The 17,864-nt window shown below is 54.6% G+C and overlaps 1 protein-coding gene across 1 annotated transcript in view; it reads right to left on the reverse strand.

Moving 5' to 3' along the window:
• Nucleotides 1-200: 200 nt before the first annotated feature.
• LOC140425489 (collagen alpha-6(VI) chain-like) overlaps nt 201-17,864 on the reverse strand; it is a 198,060-nt gene continuing 180,396 nt past the window's right edge. The window contains exon 40 of the mRNA XM_072509810.1: nt 201-1,219. Coding sequence (XP_072365911.1) covers nt 1,047-1,219 — 173 coding nt within the window. The 3' untranslated portion in view covers nt 201-1,046. The remainder of the gene's footprint in view (nt 1,220-17,864) is intronic.

Consider the following 17,864-nt stretch of genomic DNA (forward strand, 5'->3'; position numbering starts at 1 on the left):
CATTTATGCCATTGCTCAACAAGGTATTGCATTATACCCAAGCAGCCCCCCCCCCCCCCCCCCCCGCCGGGTAGCAGATGCTGCAAAACCGTTCATTGCAGAATAACTATACACCATTGATAGATTGGTCTCCTCAAGGCACTCCTCATATAAAATTTTGTTGAGTTATGTGGAGGAAAAAAATCACTTACAATTTGAACGACAGTTGCAGTGATTTTTTTAATTGAAGCCAAAGAGCAACAGCTTGCAGCTTGAGCAGACAAGTCAGAAACTGAGCAATAAGCCATATGTCAATAACGAAAGCCAAGTCTTATCACCACAATACTGTTTACAGCATGTTTCAATTAAATGAGGCAGTCCTTGTTATCCGTGATAATCTCTCCTTGGCCTGAGTCAGGTTCTACTTGCCTAAAGGCTTCTAATAAAGAGCGTGGGTCAAGCTATAAATGGTTAGACATGCGGCTGTTCAAGCGTCAAGCACAATAGAAACAGCTCTCATAATTTGTACACCAACACCGTACGATTTTAAATAGACAATTAGGTGAGACCTGCACAAATGAACATGTATTTACAGACAGTTAATATTTGGTAGACGTTTTCCTCGGCAACTTCGCCACCCCTCACTTCCCTTTCTTTCCTGAAGTTGTTAATCCTTGTTAGGCAGTGACCCCCCCACCCCGGCAGCCATTATTCACACCTGAGCTTCAACAGGAAGCGTGGCGGGTTATTCCAATATATACTTTTTCACAGTGAAGTATGCTTTTTTTCCTCTCCAAACGTCAACACAAGCAGACACCCCATAAAGGACAATAGTGGATCGTTTCCTGGATGACCTCGCTCTCCAAGGGGAGGAGAACCTCTACCAAAGTCCAAGTGATAAATGGAAAGCTAGCACAGTCCAGGTTTGAGATGCTGCGACCCCGCTACACACTGGCTAGGGCCACAGAGCCCTTAGACCTATCCATTCCGATGTAGTCATCTCCTAAATGTCCATTTTGTTGAAAGGAAAACCTAGTACATGTTGTAGATTAGAACTGTGGCATTTTCTAGCGCGATTTGAGGCATAAGGCTTCGCATTCCTCCCGGCTATCAAACCGATTCTCGTTTCCTCCACATCCGCTGTACCAGAACCGTGTGCAGCTCCGCTGCACTTGGTCGAAGTACCATTTCACAGCATAATTCTGACAGGTCCCTCCATCCTGATTGAGCAGGCACACATCTGGAAGGGAATAAGGGATTGAATTAAAGAATAAACAAGTGAGTCAGCAAATCCATAAAGGCTTGGATTATGCGGTCAATTTACACTTGACCAGAAATCTTCTAGGGGGCTTTGCCCGTTTGGGAATGTGCAGTAAGTAATTAGAAATCAGAAACTAATTTTGGTAAGGGGTCCGGAACCTATGTGAACTTGACTGAAGAATTCTTACTAAGGCACTTACAATCTAAACTAAGAAAGTTAGAATATTTAATTCAAGATCAAATCATGAGCAGAAAGTGAAATAAAGAGGAGATAAATATTGGATTAAAGGAGATAAATGAAGATAAATAAAGAAAAATATTTACATCTTTTAACTATATCCAACAATCATCGGGGAGAATGTGGTGTAGTGGAAACTAGTTATTGGACTAGGGTTAAACAAGGGTTTAAATCCGCCATTAAATCCTAAATTTGAATTCAATTAATAATCTGGAATTGAAAAGCTAATCCCAGTGATGGTGACTATGAGACCATTGTCGATTGTCGTGAAAACCCATGTGGTTAACTAATGCCTTTTAGGCTAGCAAATCTGCCGCCCTGGCCTGGTCTGGCCTACAGGCGACTCCAGAGCCACAGCAATGTGGCTGACTCCTAGCTGCCCTCTGAAATAGTACGGCGAACCACTCAGTTCAAGGGCAATTAGGGATGGGCAAATAATGCTGGCCTTACTAGTAACGCCCACAGACAAAAATAAATTAAAACCTGAGGGAAAGAGCCTTCACATTTGTGAAAGTTAGTTTGCAGTGCCCGAGAGGTTGCTTGGCAGCATTAAGATGTACCACACGGCGGCACAGTGGTTACCACTGCTGCCTCACAGCGCCAGGGACCCGGGTTAAATTCCGGACTTGGGTGACTGCCTGTGCGGAGCTTACACTTTCTTCCCGTGTCTGAGTGGGTTTCCTCCGGGTGTTCCAGTTTGATCCCACAGTTCAAAGATGTGCAGGTTAGGTGGATTGGCCATGTTAAAATGCCCCTTAGTATCCAAAAGATTAGGTGGGGTTACTAGGTTACAGGGAGCGGGTCGGGGCATGGGTTAGGTAGGGTGCTCTTTCCAAGGGTCGGTGCAAACTCGATGGGCCAAATGGCCTCCTTCTGCACTGTAGAGATTCTATGATTCTATGACTAGTAAAAATCACACTGGAATGGATAAGCTTTAACATTTCCTGGTGAGTTTAGTGGCTATCTATTGGGCTAATACACTCATTCTATGTATTTTAATGCTGAATTATTGGGCTAGATAGCAGTGTAGCAAAACGTCTGGAAAAACAAGGCAAGTTGAACAACAATTTACAGATGTTCACTTTTAGCTGCATATGTACAGTCACTATAAATGGCTGTCCAATTTATCCTTCAATAACAATGAATGTCAATCCCCAACACATTTATTTCTACCGATAAATACTGCCCTTTCTTTTTAATTGGCAATGAAGTTTCATCTTATTTTTTTTTTAAATTCATGTATGGGATGTGGACGTCGCTGGTTAGGCCAGCATTTATTGCCCATCCTTAGTTGCTCTTCAGAAGGTAGTGATGAGATTCCTTCTTGAACCGCTGCAGTCCTTCGGGTGTAGGTACACCCACTGTGCTGTTAGGGAGGGAGTTCCAGGATCTTGTCCCAGCGACAGCGCATGAACGGGGATATATTTCCAAGTCAGGATGGTGAGTGACATGGAGGGGGACCTCCAGGTGCTGGGGTTCCCAATATCTGCTACTCTTGTTCTTCTAGGTCGTAGTGGTCATGGGTTTGGAAGGTGCTGTTTAAGGAATCTTGGTGAGTTACTGCAGTGCATCTTGTAGCTGGTACACACAGCTCCCAATGTTCGTCGGTGATGGAGTGTTTGAATGTTTGTGGAAGGAGGAGCAATCAAGCAGACTGCTTTGTCCTGGATGCTGTCGAGCTTCTTGAGTGTTATTGGAGCTGCACTCATCCAAGCAAGTGCAGAGTATTCCATTGACTCGTGCTTTGTAGATGGTGGACAGGCTTTTGGGGGTCAGGAGGGGAGTTATTTGCCTCAGGATTCCTAGCCTTTGACCTGCCCTGGTAGCCACAGTATTAATGTGGCTAGTCCAGTTCAGTTTCTGATCAATGGTAACCCCCAGGATGTTGATTGTGGACAATGTATCAAATTAGACAAAGGTTCTATTTAGTTTGGTTTAAGAAGGAAAGAACATGAATTTATATTGCACCTTGTAAGACCTCAGGACATCCCAAAAAGCGTTTTACAGCTAATGATGTCCTTCTAAAACTTTTTTTTCAAATTCCTTCATGGGATGCGGGCTTCGCTCACTAGGCCTGCATCCACCCCTGATCACCCCCAAGAAGGCCTTTTCATGGGATGCGGGCTTCGCTGACTAGGCCCGCATTCACCCCTGATAGCCACCAAAGAAGGCCTTTTCATGGGATGTGGGCTTCGCTGACTGGTCCAGCATTTATTGCCCATCTTTAATAATCCTCCAGCTGTGACTTACTAGGGCATTTCAGATAGCATTTTGAGAGTCAACCACATTGCTGTGTCTGGAGTCACATGTCAGCCAGACCAAGTAAGGACGGCAGATTTCCTTCCCTAAAGGACATTAGTGAACCAGATGGGCTTTCTTATAACAAATCGACAATGGTTTCACGGTTATCATTTGACTATTAATTCCAGATTTTTACTGAATTTTAAATTTCACCATCTGCCGTGGTAGGATTCAAACCCAGGTCCCCAGAGCATTACTCTGGGTCTCTGGTTTATTAGTCCAGTAACAATACTACTACGCCACCGCCTCCCGTTAAGGTGATGCTCAGCTGCCTTCTTGAACCTGTGCACCCACATTGCTGTTCAGGAGGGAGTTCCAGAGTGACAAATTTCCAGGTCAGAATGGTGTCGTGACGATTGTAATGTGGGAAACATGGTAGTCACTTTTGACACAGCATGTTCCCACAAGCGGCAGTAAAATAAATAAGCAGATCATCTGTTTTAGGTGTTGGTTAAGGGATAAATACTGGCTAGGACACTGGGGGAAACTCGCCTGCTGCTCTTCAAAATGGTGTTATAGGATCTTCCACGTCCATGTGAAAAGGTAGACAGAGCCTCAGTTTAACTTCTAATTCAAAAGACAGAGCAGCACTCCCTCAGCACTGTAGTCTCGATCTATATTTTGTTCTCAAGTCCCTGGAGCAGGTCTTGATGTCAGCCCCTTCTGACTCAAAAGTGGAAGTGAACAACTGTTGACAAACAAGTCTGACTTTGGTCAGGACATTCGTAAGGTCTGGTCAGCTTATTCCATTTATATGGAATGCGGACCAGGCAGAACGGCACCCGGGGGATCACACAGGGCATGGGAGGCCACTGGGTGGTCAGGGACTGTGCAGGGTGGCCCCCTGACCCTCCCACTGGAACGTGGGCACCTTGGAATTGCACAGCTGGCACGTTGGCACTGCCACCTGGGCACTGCCAAGGTGCCTGGGTGGCACTGTCAAGCTGGCAGGAGCACTTCCCAGGTGCCATGCTGCCAGTGCATGGGTGCCCATGTGCTAGGGTGACACTGCCAAGGGTCAGGGCCCGAGGGGGGCCATGCCCATGAAAGGAGGGTGGATGAGGGGTTTGAAGGACGGGGGTGTGCAGGTCAGGTAAGTAGGGGCCTCTGGGAGATTGGGGCGGTGACAGGTGGGGGTCCTGGGAGCGGGAAGAGTGGGGCCTCCAGGGACGCCATAGCAAGGTGTCCTCACTTGGGGTGTCTGGGGCAGTGCCCATGTGTGTGTGGGGGGTGACATTGCTCATGGGTAGGAGGTGTGTGGGGGGGACCCACAAGCTCACTTAGAGATCAGGGCAACCTTTCAAAATGGCGATCCGATCTCGGAGTTCAGCTCTCCAGTGCTTAAGAATTCTGGGCATGATCTTACGGCCACACTGCACCGGAAAAGAAGCTCATCGCGGTGCAGTGTGGCCTTTGTAAGCCGGGAGACCTCGCTCCGGGGATCTACCTGGCTCGCAAAGCCTCGCGAGATTAAGTGCAACCTCACGAGACGTTGTGATGCGAATCCCACCCACAATGGGCGGGATCACTTTTTAGCAAATCTGCATATTAGAGCAAGGCAGTAAGACTTACTCCAATTCAGATTCCCGAGGTAGCAGAGGCTTTGGGATTCAGTCCCCTTCGCCTCAGATATCTCGGGCGAGCACCGTTTAGTACTGGGCCCAACAAAAGGGGACCAGACGGAATAGCACTCATGGGGGTCTCCCAGGGGATCAGAGCTGCATGCTCTGGCAGGGTGGTGCTCTGGCACTGTTGGTGCCACTTGGGTACCTCAGCAATGCCCAACCTGGCAATGCCATCTGGGTGCCAGCCTGGCACTGCCAAGGTGTCCAGGTGACACTGCCAGCTGCCATGGGCACTGCCAAGGTGACACTGCCAAGCTGGCATTTTTTGCGTGCGCATGATTGGGCTGATGTCGCCCAGTGTGTGTTTTGGGCGGGGGGGGGTTGCGGTGGGGGTTGAGGTCAGGAATTGTTTTGGGGACCTCAGAAATCTCTCTACGCTGGGGAGTTCTGGCGAGCGGATCTCCCCACTGTAAAAAACAGGACTATATGAGGCCTCAGCCGTGTGTTCCTCATTTAGGCCCCTTATTCAACATGAGTCATGACATGAGTCACCAAAAAGGTGAATGAGTGCCATTGAACTGCGATGGGACGTTGCCGGCAGAGCAAACGGGAAGCTCCCTGAAAAATCCGCCACAAATGAATTTAGAAATTTTGGGGGAGAATCACGTCCATTGTGTTAAGGCTTAGTAAAATGGTCAGTGAGATACAGATGATGTAGCCAGGGGATAAAGCAGTCAGGTGTGGAGAGTTCAGTCTTAGTTTTTGGCTGGAAAGCAAGCTGAGAAGCAGTTTCTGAGGAATAAATCCAGGTATTCTGCATTATTCTGACAGGGTGTCAGGTCTCTCTCTTCAAGCAATCTCAAAAGATCTCTATCTAATGTTTGACAAGTAATCCTGGGCGTCATTCTCCGACCCCCCAGCGGGTCGGAGAATGGCCGTTGGCCGCCGTGAATCCCGCCCCCGCCGGTTGCCGAAGTCTCCGAAGGGAGAAAAGTCGGCGGGGCGTTAATGGCGCCGCTGCCGTCGGAGAATGGCACGGGTCTGCTGTAAGGTTTTCGGGCAATTCGGCCCTTTTGGAGAAACTCAGAGACTGTAAACTGACTTTCCAGCCAAGGGAACAGAACCAGTTTTCCCAGCAGGCTTGGCCCGCTGAGCTGAGTGGGGACATAAGCACATAAATATTTACAAACACCCCCCTAGGAGCTACAAGGAAGAAGGAGCCAGACAACAAGATAACATCAAGACACAGACAAAGGGGCACGGGAATACACAGGAGGCTTGCATGCAAGCAGGACAATGGGATGGTCATAGCCCCATGCAAATGTAAATGACCTGGCCTCCACCAGAGCAGAATCCAATCAACACCCCATCAACATAGCAGCATCTCCGGAGCAGATGGAAGTCTTTGAAAATCTTCAAGGGAGCTCAACCTCGTTATCTCAAAAAACAGACTGGAGGCGGACCTAGGGGAGGTACTCCCATCTCGACAGGTCTGACCGGCTCAAAGGGGGCGGGACCAGCGGGAACTTTAAATCTTACCTTTTTCAATGCAAAAGGGGCTGGCCGATCACAGGACAAAGCCAGGTAAGACAATATAAAAGGGGCTGTGTTTTCAATTGGGGGTCTCTTCGTTCCTGGCTCGACCTCTGCACCCCTGACTTGACCTCTGCAGCCTGTGACCGTAAGTACTCCGCAGCAGCTTGCGAAGCTCCCTTGACTTTAATAGTGGTTGAGGCTTTGGGGAAGGGAACTTGTTTTGTGCCTTGTGATTTTGCTAAAACCTGTGTAACCGTAAGAATTTTCGTTGTGTCCGCTATATTACCTTTTGAATAGACTTAGTTGTATTAGAGCATAAGATTTTATTGTGTTTCTTCTGTTGATGATTTTGACCTGGGTTTTACAATAAATCTTGATTTGATGCTAATTGGAGTCGTTTAAATTCTTCAATCCTTCACCAGCGATCTCTGACCAAGTCATTGTTAAAAATACTCCTCACCTTAATTCCGGGTTCAGGAATCGAGGGTCATCTTGAGCGGTTCACTCAGGACAGACTGCTGGTTAGGAAATAAACAGCAGTGTCCTATTCTCTCTCTTGGGAAAGCTACTCTAGTGGAGTAGGAACCGGGTGGCTGTTGCACCACCGGCAAGAGAGAGAATCACCTGGGTATTGGTAGGGGTCTGGAGATCTGTGTGATATAAGTCTCAGGCTGTCGGTTAGGAATAAACGGCAGGCTTGAATCAGTGCTCTCTTCAGTGGAAGTGTCCCAGCGCGACATCCCCTGGCCTCTGAAGTTTCAGTGCCAGCTGGAGAGAGACACACACAGATATTCAAACCCCAGATATCGGCCCAGTAGTGGAGTAGCGGAGATGGCACCCTCTACAATGGCGACCGCGGCAGGACCCCGGTGGTTTGGAGTATGTGACTTGGCAGAGGGGGTGAGGGAACGAAGCAAAATGGAGGAGAGAATATCCTCATATTTGTGGCAAAAGGTCAACCTCACCAAACCTTGGGTCTCAGAATTGATCAATGCGGAGCAACCGGTAATGGCAGCGGCTGCATGGACAGAAAGCAAGGCGCACAAAAGGCACTTGGAGAAGGCAGTTTGGCTGGTTTGCCTGTCCGAGCAGGTAGTCAAGACAGAGGATAGGGTCGAAGAGTTAGAGCAGGAGTTGAGAGAAGTGAGGGCCAGCGCAGGGGACAGCGCTAGCGCAGCGGAACGACTGCGGGAAGAAATGACAGAAATGAAACAGGAAAGCGAGTCTAACCGGTGTGAGAAGGACTATCTCCACTGCCAGATAGTGGAGGGTAAAGAAAAGGAACGGAGGCTCCAGGAACTCTATGCTCGGAGTACAGAGCAGTGTAGGAAGCTGGAGGGGAAGTTCCGGGACATCCAGGCAGCGTACCGGGTGGCTCGCGAGGAAGTAGGGGACTGTGCCCATGGGCCGTGCCAGGCACGAATAACGGAGTTGGAGGAGACCTTGTCCAAGTTCAGGGGACAGATACACCTGGTAGGTCCAGGGGGGGTCCCAAGGGGCAAGGTGCTCCTCGCAGCGGATGATTCCCCAAAGGCCAAGGGGAATAGACCGCCTCCTGAGGCACCGGGATCGTGTCCGGGTCGGCAGGGGGGGATCGGGCTGCACGTTCAGGGGCAAGTCCAAGGGGGGTCGGCAGTGTATCCCCAGATAACGGCGTCTCCTATATGGGTAGCTAGCCCGGGGACAGGGGGGCTACCCAACGAGGCAGGAGAGCTGGACAGTGGGGAGGAGGAGCAGGAACCCCAGGTAGGGCAGATGTGCCCTGTCAGGCAAAGAAGGTATGGTCCCCCGGCGGGGATGGCAAACAGGGGACCGGTTGAGGGCGACATTATCGTTCCTCATGGGGCATCCGCGCTCAGGGGGATGGTGGCCCACGTTCCCAGACTAACTCCAAAGGGGGATCCGTCGCTGCATTTTATGGAGGTGGAACAGGCTGCCAACATCAATGACTGCGACGAAGGGGAGCAAATAAAGATGCTCCTGATGACCCTAGATGCACAGCTATGCAGGACAGTGACCTCTGGGAATGGGGGAAGACCTGACACATGGGCGGCCGCACAGACTGCTGTTCTGGAGGCGATGGGCTTGAATCTGGGGAGCCCTTTCATGAGAGTGGGGGAAACCAAGCAGCAACCAGGGGAATCTCCCACCATGTTCGCAGACAGGCTGTGGATTGTCTATATGGAGGCATGCGGGGTTCAAGCGGATAGACGGAATTTAGGGGAAAGAACCGCCCACTGGCTGAAGACCCTAGTTGCCAACTGTCTCCCTAACGTTAGGGCAAAAGCCGAACACTGGTTCGACCCGCAGAGTCCGGACCTTAATGAGGAAAAGGTCCTTAGGAAACTTACCCTCGCATATCGTAATGGGGAGAGGGGTGAGGACAAGCCCCTTAAGGGTAGGGTGCATGAAATCGCGCCAGCAGCCCCTAAGAGAGAGTGGAAGCATGACTGCACCCGGACCTCCGACGAGAAACCGGTATGCTACGGGTGTGGGAAGGCCGGGCATTTCAAGAGGGAATGTAAAAACCCTAGCAAGCAGGAGAGGGCTCCCGCAGTAGAGAGTCAGACCCCGGCGGCAGGAGCAGCTGCCCCGGAAACCTTCGAGGTAAAGAAACTTTTAGCCTTTTTGCAGAGCCTAACAGCTGGGTCGGGACAGGTGGCAATGGCAACGGGCCAGGGCCTGCCCGCACCCACACCACAAGAACCCGTATGACTACCCAGGGAGCAGCCTCAGGAAAAAGGGAGCGCAGGGGTAGTTCTAGCCCCAGACCCTGGTCCGGTCCAGGTGCAGGGTCCCATTCTGGAGGCTGCCTCAGCGGCTATTTGCAGTTTAAATCCCTTAAGGTGGGACCCATGCGAACGCCACATCAGTCAATTTAAATTGTTCCACCCCATAAGGACAAGAAAGAGCAAGGTGGGGGGAAGACGGGGGGTGGTAGTGGAGAAACCCCCCGTAGAATTAACGACGGTGGGGGAGGTCCCTGACTCCACGGTCACACAACCGGTGACAAGGTGCTGTCCCGAAGGGGCAGTCCCAAAGAAACCAACCGTGCTGCAAGCACCCAGCCCAGGGACAGTAACGATTCCCAAGCCCTTACCTGTGGGTCAGGTAGCCTGCCTTAGTATAGAGGCTAAGGAGGCGGAGGAAGTGGAGGTATCACCTTGGGCTTGGGAACCAGTCGGGGGACGAGGGAGCAATCGGGTCTCCAAGCCCCCGGTAAGATGGTCCCCATCACACCTCCCTCTCACCCGGTCCCGCAGTAAGGGGGCCCGAGTGGAAGGGAGCGATGAGGGATCACCGAACCCTGTTGGGAAAGGAGAGGCAAGGGGCAGCCCGAACCCCCGGGAGGGGATGGTCTGGCCCGAGCCATTGGACCAAACAGGTGAACTGCCCCAGTTTAGCGGGGCACAGTTTTAATTTGGCCACCCGGAGACGGGTGGCATTGTATATAGCATTCCCCCCCCTGTTAGTTCTAATTAGTGTGTAGTTGTGTGTGAAGTATTTAGGATCGTGGGAACACAGAAGCGCCTGGTGCAAGGGTAAAATGATGAAGCACCAGGCACTAGGACCCTGGTGCAGCCGGGCTGTAAAACACAGAACCCCAGACAGGCTGCGGCAACTTCAAAGCGGGAGCTGCTGCTGCCACCGGATAGCGGCAGGCACTAGGACCCTGGGGAGCCGGGCTGTAAACACAGAACCCCAGACAGGCTGCGGCAACTTCAAAGCAGGAGCTGCTGCCGCCACCGGATAGCACCCATGCACTTCAAGGTAGGTAGGGCTGTAGAGGCAAGAATGTGTTTTGTTTTTACAGATGGGGCACCCGACGATGTGGAGTTTGCTGATCTTGGCGATGGTGGGACCGGGAGAACTCCGCAGAGGCGAGACAGAAGAGTCCTTCGACTGACCGGGTTAGGGTGACTGAGGGCAGGCGGGTGTGTTCAACCTGTGAGGGGGACGTTCCTTTGGGGAGACGGTGGTGGCCCAGGAAGCTGAGGCTGGACATGAGGGATCGGTCCTCGGACTGGGAACGGACTGGACAACACCTAACGGACCATCACGGGGTCACCGGGTAGGATCACCGTTTGCGGGGATAAGGGGTGGGCTTCTGACCAGGGCATTTATTTGTGTTCATGGGGATCTACCAAGGCATGTCCACAAGGGGCATTAATCACTTTTGTAAGGTGGTGGCAGAACCCAGGGAACGGGATAAATTGACCGCAGTGGGGAGGGATGTGTAACGCCCAGGGAAGGGATGACTGTAGAAGCTACCGAACTGCTGGTTCAGGTAAAGCGACCCCTGCCCACAGCCCAACCGATCGACCCTCACAACTGTCCGATCACCACCAGGGGGGAGCCTGAGAATGGTTTAGTGTTTGCCCCCACAAAGGAAATGTTGTACAGGGGGTACATTATGCTGCCGCCTCAGTTGGACTAAACCTTTCAGCTGCAGGTATCGACGATGGAGGATAAATGAAGAGCCCTCAACGGGAAGAAGCGAAGTGCAGCCAAGAAAGGAGGATCCTTGATGAAATAAACAGATGCAATTGTAAATAGTTGTATGGATTCGCGGGTCCCAGTTACTTGACTGGGATATATGTACAGGGACCCTTACGTTTGGGGTTCCGGTGAAATGTGTACTTGAGTGGGATATATGTACAGGGACCCTTACGTTTGGGGTTCCGGTGAAATGTGTATATGTTACTGTCTGCTTGAATTAAGTATGGTCTTGTCTTTCCCTTTCATTGAAATCAGGGGTAGCCTAGATTAAGGGAACTGTCTTGGGACTTGTAGTTTCGCATGTTGTTGGGGGGGGGACCTACGGTCCACACAAAAGGAAATAATTGCCCTTCACCTGTGTCGATACGGTCCAAGCAGGTAGGGACGTATCGAAGGGGCATCTGTAAGGTTTTCGGGCAATTCGGCCCTTTTGGAGAAACTCAGAGACTGTAAACTGACTTTCCAGCCAAGGGAACAGAACCAGTTTTCCCAGCAGGCTTGGCCCGCTGAGCTGAGTGGGGACATAAGCACATAAATATTTACAAACACCCCCCTAGGAGCTACAAGGAAGAAGGAGCCAGACAACAAGATAACATCAAGACACAGACAAAGGGGCACGGGAATACACAGGAGGCTTGCATGCAAGCAGGACAATGGGATGGTCATAGCCCCATGCAAATGTAAATGACCTGGCCTCCACCAGAGCAGAATCCAATCAACACCCCATCAACATAGCAGCATCTCCGGAGCAGATGGAAGTCTTTGAAAATCTTCAAGGGAGCTCAACCTCGTTATCTCAAAAAACAGACTGGAGGCGGACCTAGGGGAGGTACTCCCATCTCGACAGGTCTGACCGGCTCAAAGGGGGCGGGACCAGCGGGAACTTTAAATCTTACCTTTTTCAATGCAAAAGGGGCTGGCCGATCACAGGACAAAGCCAGGTAAGACAATATAAAAGGGGCTGTGTTTTCAATTGGGGGTCTCTTCGTTCCTGGCTCGACCTCTGCACCCCTGACTTGACCTCTGCAGCCTGTGACCGTAAGTACTCCGCAGCAGCTTGCGAAGCTCCCTTGATTTTAATAGTGGTTGAGGCTTTGGGGAAGGGAACTTGTTTTGTGCCTTGTGATTTTGCTAAAACCTGTGTAACCGTAAGAATTTTCGTTGTGTCCGCTATATTACCTTTTGAATAGACTTAGTTGTATTAGAGCATAAGATTTTATTGTGTTTCTTCTGTTGATGATTTTGACCTGGGTTTTACAATAAATCTTGATTTGATGCTAATTGGAGTCGTTTAAATTCTTCAATCCTTCACCAGCGATCTCTGACCAAGTCATTGTTAAAAATACTCCTCACCTTAATTCCGGGTTCAGGAATCGAGGGTCATCTTGAGCGGTTCACTCAGGACAGACTGCTGGTTAGGAAATAAACAGCAGTGTCTTATTCTCTCTCTTGGGAAAGCTACTCTAGTGGAGTAGGAACCGGGTGGCTGTTGCACCACCGGCAAGAGAGAGAATCACCTGGGTATTGGTAGGGGTCTGGAGATCTGTGTGATATAAGTCTCAGGCTGTCGGTTAGGAATAAACGGCAGGCTTGAATCAGTGCTCTCTTCAGTGGAAGTGTCCCAGCGCGACATCCCCTGGCCTCTGAAGTTTCAGTGCCAGCTGGAGAGAGACACACACAGATATTCAAACCCCAGATATCGGCCCAGTAGTGGAGTAGCGGAGATGGCACCCTCTACACTGCGCAAGGCAGCCGATTTTCGGCCTGCCGATATTCTCCCTTCCGGATGGGCCGAAGTCCCGTCGACGTGATGACCGTTCACGTCGACGTAAATCAAACCTCCTTTTCATCGGCGTGACCCTGTGCTCCAGGGTCGCGCCGACCAGCGTGGAGGTGAGTGACGGCCTGGGGGGTTGGCTCTGGGCAGGCGATGGCGTGGCCGCAGTCTGAATGTGTGATGTGTGTGTGTGTGCGGCGGGGGGGGGGGGGGGGGGGGGGGTTAGAGTGGGCTGGGCTCTGGGGGAGTGCCGGGAGGGGGGTCCGTGCCGGGGAGGGGGATGGCGGGTCCGTGCCGGGGAGGAGGTTGGGGTCCGTGCCGGCGAGGAGGTTGGGGGGGTCCGTGCCGGGGAGGAGGTTGGGGGGGTCCGTGCCGGGGAGGGGGATGGGGGGTCCGTGCAGGGGACGAGGTTGGGGGGGTCCGTGCCGGGGAAGGGGATGGGGGGTCCGTGCCGGGGAGGAGGTTGGGGTCCGTGCCGGGGAGGAGGTTGGGGGGGTCCGTGCCGGGGAGGAGGTTGGGGGGGTCCGTGCCGGGGAGGAGGTTGGGGGGGGTCCGTGCCGGGGAGGGGGATGGGGGGTCCGTGCCGGGGAGGAGGTTGGGGTCCGTGCCGGGGAGGGGGATGGGGGGTCCGTGCCGGGGAGGAGGTTGGGGTCCGTGCCGGGGAGGGGGATAGGGGGTCCGTGCCGGGGAGAGGGATGCGAGGGCAAGTGAGTTGGTCCACCTGGCCAGGTGCCAGCCTCCAACAGTTGGACCCATGCGGTCCATGCCACCTGGCTGGGGGGAGGAGGGGATATGGGCAATGATGACATGTCGTCGTTCCCCTCCCCTCCACCAGGCCGTCATGTTTTCTGATCATCCAGCGATGTTGGCCGCCGTGGCGGCAGCCGCTAATGTCTATGTTGCCCTGGATGAGGAGGAGGAGGAGGAGGAGCGTGCCAGAGAGGCGGCGCAGGCTGCCGCAGAGGGACAGGCGGCAGCCGCCCAATCTGGAGGGACACTTGACCGACAGGACGAAGAGGGGGAGGAGGACATCGCGGCCCCACGGCAACGGAGGCACCCGAGGGCGCCCCGTGTGTACCGACCCCGGCAGTCATACCAGGACCACACGGACCGGGAATGCAGGAGGAGACTCCGGATGAGGCGGGAAACCGTGGCACACATCTGCCACCTGCTGGCACACCTGTCACCGCGTGGCACTGGTGGGGGACACCCTCTCCCCGTGTCCGTCAAGGTTACGGTGGCCATTCCAGGCACCGAGTGGGGACCTGTCCGGCATATCGCAGACATCGGTGCATCGGTGCATCCGGGCAGTGACAGATGCCCTATATGCCATGGCGCACCGCTATATCCGCTTCCCTGTGGACCGGGCCAGCCAAGATGCCCGGGCCATGGGCTTCTCTGCTGTGGCCGGGTTCCCCATGGTCCAGGGCGCGATTGATGGGATGCACGTCGCCGTGCGGCCACCTGCAGATAACAGGGCCGTGTTCACCAATAGGAAGGGGACCTATTCGATGAACATACAGGTGGTCTGCGACCACCGCATGATGATCCTGCCCGTCTGCGCCCGTTACCCAGGCAGTGTACACGACTCATACGTGTTGTCGCGGTCATCCATCCCCGGCATGTACGAGGGACGCCATCCCCGGCTGAGGGGCTGGTTGCTGGGCGACAGGGGCTACCCATTGCGATCGTGGCTGATGACGCCTTTACGGAGGCCACGCAATGAGGCGGAGAACCGCTACAATGATGCCCATGTAGCGACAAGGAAAGTGATAGAGAGGTGCTTTGGTGTGCTGGAGATGCGTTTCAGGTGCCTGGACCTCTCTGGGGGCGCCCTCCAGTATCGGTCAGATAGGGTCGGCCGCATCATTGTGGTGTGCTGCGTCCTGCACAACATAGCCCAGCAGAGGGGCGATGTGCCGCAGGCAGAGGAGGGTGGAGTGGAGGAGCAGCAGGAAGAGGCGCAGTCCTCCCCAGATGAGGGGGATGGGGGTAATGGTCAGGGCAGACGGGGTAGACACAGGCGGGTGGCTGTCCACCGTTACCGGCTGGCCCAGCGGGCACGGGACAGACTGATAGCCGCCCGCTTCACTGACTAGATGGGCGTGGGAATCGGGTAGTATGGCCACAGACCGCACACCATGGCAACAGCCGACCACCCACACCCCCCACCCATCCACCCACCCAGCACCCTCACCCTCCACCCCAACCCCACCCACCCCACCCGCATGCACACAACCCCCCCCCCTTGCCGATCCACCTGCGGCACAATGGGCCGGGCTCACACAGTTGCGGGTGGACACGTGTCTATTGCAGGCCATGGAGGATGATGACAACCCGCCCTGCGGTGAGCTCCTGGCTCCACATCGTTGGACTACGTCTGACCCATGGCCACAGTACCACCATCCACCCGGACCATCCCTGCATGCGGCTGTGACACTGCAGCGCACGGTCCCGTCCTCTGCCCGAGGGGATGTTGATGGCGGCCCTTGGGGAACGGGGCAGACTCACCTGGGGCTGAGGTAAGACCACCCCTCACACACACACTTGCGCTCAACGTACATGACACCCCCGCACGCTTTGGACAGAGCACAAAGGCAGCTTCTGTAGGTGTAACATTGACTTGAATAACCAAAGGAGTTCATGCACGTGCCCTAGCCCCTAAAACTCATCTGTGCCCTGCACCCGTGCCAACTTACTCAGTGTCTAATTGTTTTGCCTTACGGGCCCTTTGACTACGTCTACGTGGTTCCCCAGACGGTACAGGAGAACTGGAGGTGGACTCCTGTGATTCCTGCCCTCTGACACTGGATCCCTTTGGCGGCCGTTTCCTGGGGCGTCCTGGCCGAGATGGGCCAGGCTGCGGCCCGGGCGACTGGGATGGCGAGCTGCCAGCCTGTCCTGCCCGTTGCCCACCCGATGCACCTGGGACGGAAGGGGGGGAGTCCGAGGTGTCGCGGTGTTCCGGGACCTCCCCTACAGGGGGAGCCGGGATGGACCACACCACCTCCTCCTCCCTCGGGGTGCCCAATGGCCCCCAGGTCTCTACATGGGTGGGGGATGTGAACGGACTGGCCATCCGACGCCCCCCCGACATCTGGCGCTGCCAGTCCTGGAGGCCCGTGCTGGTATCGACAGGGGTCTGCAGGTTTGCAGCCATGGAGCCCAGGGGGTTGGCAAACCCTGTCTGTGACAGTGCAACGCCAGCTCGCACATGGCCACTGGCGCCGATGCCCTCAGTGATGGCCTGCTGAGACTGGGCCATGGCCTGCTGAGACTGGGCCATGGCCTGCTGAGACTGGGCCATGGCCTGCTGAGACTGGGCTATGGCGTTGAGCGCCTCTGCCATCTGCCGCTGGCGCTGGCTCATGGCCTCCTGTGAGAGGGCAGCCATGTCCTGGGCCACAGACGCCGCCTGCATGGAAAGCCCCAGGCCTCGCAAACCGTTCCCCATGTCTGACACCGTCGCACCCATTGCCTCCACCGCGGACGCCACCCGTGCGGTGTCGGCCTGGGTGGCACGTATGGCCGGCACCACTTCCAGCTCCTGGATGTGGGTGGACTCCTCCACCTGCGACTGCAGCCGCCGCAAGCCGGCCGTCACCCTCTTCGCTCGTCTCCGGGTCGGTGGTTGCATCGGATCTATGTGTGGGTGTGGTAACTCCAGGCACCCGGGATCCATCTGGGCGGCAGATGTTCGCTTGGGCTGGGCTGCCCTCCGACCGCCCGGCCCCTCTGCTGCTCCTACCTCCACCTGCTGTACCGGGACGGCTGTGTTGTGCGCACCAGTGAGTGTACCAGACGCCTCATCACTAAAGTGCTCAACCGAGGTGAGTGTTTCTGCGATGGTGGAGGGTGTTGGTGACAGCAGTGGCGTTGTGTCGTGCTCTTCGTCCCACTCCGAGTCCATGGCACTTTGGGGTGGGGGTTCGTCTCCACCCATCCACTCTGAGTCACTGTCCGGTATTTCGTCTTCCTGGGTAACGCTGTCCCGGGTAGGGGTGTCCTGGGTAGGGGTGTCCTGGGTAGTGGTGTCCTGGGTAGTGGTGTCCTGGGTAGTGGTGTCCTGGCTCGGATGTGACGGGGGCCTGTGGCTGCCCCCCTCGTCGCTGGGTGGTCGCTCCCGCACGTGACGGGGGTGTCGTCTCCCTGTTGCTCCAGGTCTCTCCGTCTCCCATGGTGTGCGAGGGGCATCCTGCGGGCGTCGCATGCTGGAGGGTCCGGGTCTCTCTGTCTCCCGTGGCCTCCGAGGGGCATCCTGCGGGCGTCGCATGCTGGAGGGTGCGGGTCTCTCTGTCTCCCGTGGCCTCCGAGGGGCATCCTGCGGGCGTCGCATGCTGGAGGGTCCGGGTCTCTCCGTCTCCCGTGGCCTCCGAGGGGCATCCTGCGGGCGGTCTGCATCTGCGGGGATGGGTGCCTGGACGTTTGGTCCTGCGATACACAATGAAGCATGCATGGTTAGACACGCAGGCAGTGATCAGGTGATATGGGGGAGGGGGATATAGGGGAGGGGGGATATGGGGACGGGCTGTCGGTGGCTCACTTGCTAGTACGCCCCGGCCTCTGCATCAGCAACCTCCCGGTCGTCAGGTCCGCCAGCCAGTTCCAGGGCCCTTTACTCGTGTTCGGTCAGTGGCCTCTCATCAGCGGGGCCTCCTCCAGTCCTCACATGCTCCCTATTGTTGTGTGCGCGCTTCTCCTGTTGGGG

The sequence above is a fragment of the Scyliorhinus torazame genome, chromosome 6 (assembly GCF_047496885.1).
Source record: "Scyliorhinus torazame isolate Kashiwa2021f chromosome 6, sScyTor2.1, whole genome shotgun sequence".
Classification (NCBI taxonomy): domain Eukaryota; kingdom Metazoa; phylum Chordata; class Chondrichthyes; order Carcharhiniformes; family Scyliorhinidae; genus Scyliorhinus; species Scyliorhinus torazame.